At 45.9% G+C, this 4,885-nt stretch overlaps 1 protein-coding gene across 1 annotated transcript; it reads right to left on the bottom strand.

The window, feature by feature from the left end:
* Positions 1–705: 705 nt before the first annotated feature.
* Positions 706–1,510, bottom strand: LOC133104888 (large ribosomal subunit protein uL30-like). Its single transcript, XM_061210758.1, has one exon. The coding sequence runs from the start codon at positions 1,486–1,488 to the stop codon at positions 742–744; it is 747 nt and encodes a 248-aa protein (XP_061066741.1). The 5' UTR covers positions 1,489–1,510; the 3' UTR covers positions 706–741.
* Positions 1,511–4,885: the final 3,375 nt, after the last annotated feature.

The raw sequence follows: 4,885 nt of genomic DNA, 5'->3' as shown, positions 1-4,885 counted from the left end.
CATTACAGGTTTTACGTGAATTCAATGAAAAACAAAAGGTTAAAAGTACTGTGGTGATCCTTAAGGCTGACACCCATGCTCTCATTCTCCCCCTTCTGGAAATGTGGTGGAATTGCACTTCCTTACCCTCTCCATGAGGCCTCTCTGAGTTTTGGGAGCCAAAGAAAAGTGGGTGAAAGTGACCCATGTCACTTTGACCCTATGAGCCAATCCATAACTTGTCACATTTTCCTTCTTCCTGCCACTGCTGCTGTCACCATTCCACACAGTGGCTACTCCATCAGCTGTGGTCCCTGAATGAGGCCCATGGAGGAAAGGCCCCAGCCACCTCAAGATAGGCAGGTGGAATGAATATAAAATAAATCTTTGCTGTTCTGAGCACTGAGATCTGTACATCATTTGTTACCACAGCATAACCTAACCTACCCTAACTGGTTAAATTTTTTTAAAAGGATGAACCTACTCAAGGTTACAGAGGCTTAATATTAAAGCAGAAGAGAGGAGAGGATGCAGACAATCCAGACCATTTTAGGGTTCTTCCCCATTCCTCACTCACTAACAGGGGGTTACAGCTGCCTTGAGACGAACAGCTTCAATGCCTGGACATTGCATAGAACACTCTCCTTTCCATCCCTGGCTGAGTCCAGCTAATTATTATTATTATTTTTTTTTACATTTCAATTTGAAAGCAGTCACTGTTTATTAACTGACCAAATTACAAAAATAATCATGGTAGATACCTTAGTTCATCCTTCTAATAAGTCTGTTGATCTGGTCTTCCCTGTTGCCAGCATCTCCACCTTCTACAAAATGGGTAGTCTTTTTCTTCATTCCACCTCGTGGAGAAGACAATTTGAAGGGCCACAGGAAGTTGTTTGCTTCTTTGAAACGTTTTCCAACAGTATAGATCTCATGAATCAGATCCTCCATGCAGATAATACCGTATTTGCCAAGACATCGAGCAATCAACACGTTATCCGTCAGGGCAATTCGCTTCTTGTTGATTTTGCCATAACCACACTTGTAGATCAATTCATTTACTGACTTCAGGTTTGGGTACCCCCATGCAATGTATGGTTCCACAATTCTCAGCATGTTAATTGAAGCCTTGTTGAGCTTCACAAAGGTGCCATTGAAAATCTGACGGAGGCGAAGAAGCTGCAACACCTTTCGAACCTTTGGGCTCACACCATTGATACCTCTGATCCTGATGACAAATGCCAATTTGGGTTCCGCGGGTACGTAGAAGTTGCCAGCTTTTCTTGCCATCCTAGCCATGCGAATTTCAGTTCTGTACATCTGCCGGTATTCCTTGTGATAGTGCTTGGCTTTTTCATAGATAAGCTTCCTCCTTGCCTTTCGAAGCATCTTCTGGGCAAATTTCTTTCTCAGGCGCTTGATCTTAAGCTCTGCGAAATTCTTTCGCTTTTTCTTAAGGGTTTCTGGCACAGCAGGAACCTTCTTTTTCTTCTCTTCAGCGCCCTCCATGGTTCCAGCCGGGAAAGAGCCAGCTAATTATTTTGAGGACATCTCTGCCAGGCCTCCGTCTTGCCTGTGAAATATATGGCCCTGGTGGAGGTCGAATTCCCATTCTGCCCTTGGGCTTTACGAGGGTCTTGACAGCCTGGGCACCACACCCGTGGCCTTGGTGTTGTTGACCTGCATCTTCTTTTGACCCTTCTTGTTGTGCTTTCTTGGCAAAGTGCATGTTTCTGAGGAACTTGGGTCCATCCCCTTAAGAGATTCAGATCTTTTTGATCAGGGTTTCTTGATGCCATGTGTACATGGTGTGGTTCTTGGCCTCAGCCATGTCTGCAAGGAAGCCGAAGGCTCCTGAAGCACCTTGAACCAGGGGAGAAATGTAATTTCTTTTTTAAATTAGGAGGAAAAAAGTGAACTTTTAAGTTGGACAAAATGTTTTAATGTATAATATTAAAATGATCACCTTTTGGGACTTCCCTGGTGGTCCAGCGGGTAAGACTCCGTACTCCCAATGCAGGGAGTCTGGGTTCGATCCCTGGTCGGGAAATTAGATCCCACATGCATGCTGCAACTAAGAGCCCACATGCCGCAACTAAAAGAAAAAAAAAAGATCCTGCATGCCACAACTAAGACAGGGCGCAGCCAAAATAAATAAATAAATATTTTAAAATAAATAAATAAATAAAATGATCACCTTTATACCAACTCAGTAACCTCCTTCTTCTATAGTAATAGAACCTCTGTGTTTAGCTGGGTACCAGAATAATGGCTCCATTCCCCAGCCTTCCTTGCAGCTAGGTGTGGCCGTGTTGCTAGTTCTGGGCCATTGGGATGTGAGTGGACGTTATACCCTTATAAGGAAGGGCTTCCTGTCCTCCCTGACCCTCTTTCCCCATTCTGCCAGCAGGACTGTGCAGACAAGGGCCACACCCTGGGGACGGTGGAGGAAGGAGACCGGAGGGGTGGAGGTCCCGACACCGAGGTACTGCCCTGCCGGCCCTGGGCTGCTCAGGCCTGGACGCTGACGTGACAGATGAGTAAACTCTCACCTTTGAAGCTTCCATAATTTGGGGTCTTCATAGCAGTCAAGCCCACTTTCTTTTTTCTTTTCTTTTTTTTTTAAAATAAATTTATTTATTTTTATTTTTGGCTGCATTGGGTCTTCGTTGCTGCGCACAGGCTTTCTCTAGTTGTGGCGAGCAGAGGCTACTCTTCGTTGCAGTGCGTGGGCTTCTCATTGCTGTGGCTTCTCTTGTTGCAGAGCACGGGCTCTAGGCTCGCAGGCTCAGTAGTTGTGGCTCGCGGGTCTAGAGCGCAGGCTCAGTAGTTGTGGCTCACGGGCTTAGTTGCTCTGCAGCATGTGGGATCTTCCCAGACCAGGGTTTGAACGCATGTCCCCTGCATTGGCAGGCAGATTCTTAGCCACCGCACCACCAGGGAAGCCCCAAGCCTACTTTCTAATAATAAAGGGGGAAGAAGGCTCTTCACTTTTTTGTGTGTAATGAATTATGAATGCGTTCCAAGGTCAATCGGAAGAAACCAGGAGAAGGAGAGGTTGAAAGCAAAGAGTGATCCAGGATGATGGTTAAGTGCAAGGGTCCTGAGAAGGACGAAAGGATGAAAGGGGGTGCAGAGCCCAGCTGAAGGGGCCCGGCCCTGATGGTGGGAGGGACACCACTCCACTCGGATTAAGGGGAATGGTAGATGAGGGGATCTGCAAGCAGGAGACTTGAGATTTGGGAGCAGGAAGTTGAGGCAGTCCCTTCCTTTTCTCAGGGAAGCAGGAGGGGAGAGAGAAGTAAGAAAGTCAAGCCGGGAGAGTTTATGTAAGTGTTCAGGGGTGGGAGAGTGGGCCGTGCATCCTCCCCATCGCTGTCGTGTTGTGTTGTCTAAAAGTACAAGAACTGAAAACCAGACACAATTTAACTCACTCTGTCAAGTACCACACAAGGCCATCCCTGAATAGGACTGGAGAAGAAAAAGTTTTTTCTATGATTCGATCATTAAAAACAAAAATATAGAACAGGTTGGTGGCCTATCCAAAATATTCAATTTATCCAAAAGTTTCAAGCCAAAATGTATTCATTGTCTGTAGCTATCAAATTAAAATAGATCCTTTTGATAAAAATATCAGGATAACTGAGACCCAAATAAAACACATAAGTGTGGCCATTTCAGCTGTGAATCAGGCATGGCCAGACACCACGCTAAGCTTCTCACATGGCTTAGCTCTCGATCCTGTGAAACAGGTATTTTTATCCTTATTTTATAGATGAGAAAACTGAAGCCAGGAAAGATTAAATAACTGCCCTAAACCATACAGCTAACAAAAGAGGAGGCCAGAATTTGAACCAAGATGGATCTGACTCCAAAATTCCACTCTTAACCACTGCCCACTGCCTTCTCTTATCCCAGGAGGAGTGTGCCAGGACCTGTCAGTCCCAAAGTCTTGCTGCCCTTCTAGAAAGCTATGGAGACTTTATGGAAACAGAACTTCTGGAGGTCGGCCTGATATCTCAGAGTAGCCAGTTGAGAAATCAGGTTAGACACACCCTCTACTCCCTCACCAGCCCAGCAATTGTGCTACAGTAAAAGTCATCTAGCTGGTCGGCAGCCTTGCACTTTCTTCTAGTGGATGTCATACCTGGTGGCCAAATGAACATTAATAAGTCACGGCTTTTGTCATGTCACTCTCCTACTCCCCACTGACCCACAGGATAAAGTCCAGGCTCCTTGGCCTGGCACTCAGGGATTCCCCCCACCCTTCCCCAATAATCTAGGCAGGCTACTGCAGTTAGGAACAAATTCAGCTGTATGTGATAGAAAACCCAAAATAACCATGATGTAAACAAGATAGAAGTTTCTCCCTAGTACCTAAATGAAAGTCGACAGATTGGCAGTCCAGGGATAGTACGGCAGCTCCACAGTTACAGGGGCTACAGTTTCATCACTACATCATCTCTAAAGTGTGGCCCTTGTAGTCGTTGTCTCAGATAATGCTAGAGGACCAGTCATCACATATATCTCCCAGACATCAAGATGGAGGAAAGGAGGAAGAAGGGTTAAAGAGGAACTTGTTCTACTTTAAGAGGTTTTCCCAGAAGTTTCTACAAAACATCTCTGCTTACATTTCATTGGCCCACACCAAGTCACATGAAAACACATAGCTGAAAGGGAGACTGGGGCAAGTAAGCATTATTGCGGGACGGCTTTAACTAAGGAATAGGGTAGAACGGATATAGGGGTTGACCATAGCAGCCTCTGGCATTTCTAGAGCTGTCCCATCACTAGGTGCTTCCTTGGGAACCCTTTCCAGCTGTCTGGTCCATTCCTGCCTCCTAAATATGAGCCATGCAGGGACTCCCTACTCCGGTCCCCTGGGAGCATCCCAATCCCTATTTCT

This window comes from Eubalaena glacialis, chromosome 14 (assembly GCF_028564815.1).
Source record: "Eubalaena glacialis isolate mEubGla1 chromosome 14, mEubGla1.1.hap2.+ XY, whole genome shotgun sequence".
Classification (NCBI taxonomy): Eukaryota; Metazoa; Chordata; class Mammalia; order Artiodactyla; family Balaenidae; genus Eubalaena; species Eubalaena glacialis.
Note: the sequence above shows the minus strand (reverse complement) of the source record. Positions and strands in the feature narration are given on the sequence as shown.

Coding starts and splice junctions, on each gene's coding strand:
- LOC133104888 (XM_061210758.1), bottom strand. CDS start 1,488: ATGGAGGGCGCTGAAGAGAAGAAAAAGAAGGTTCCTGCTGTGCCAGAA.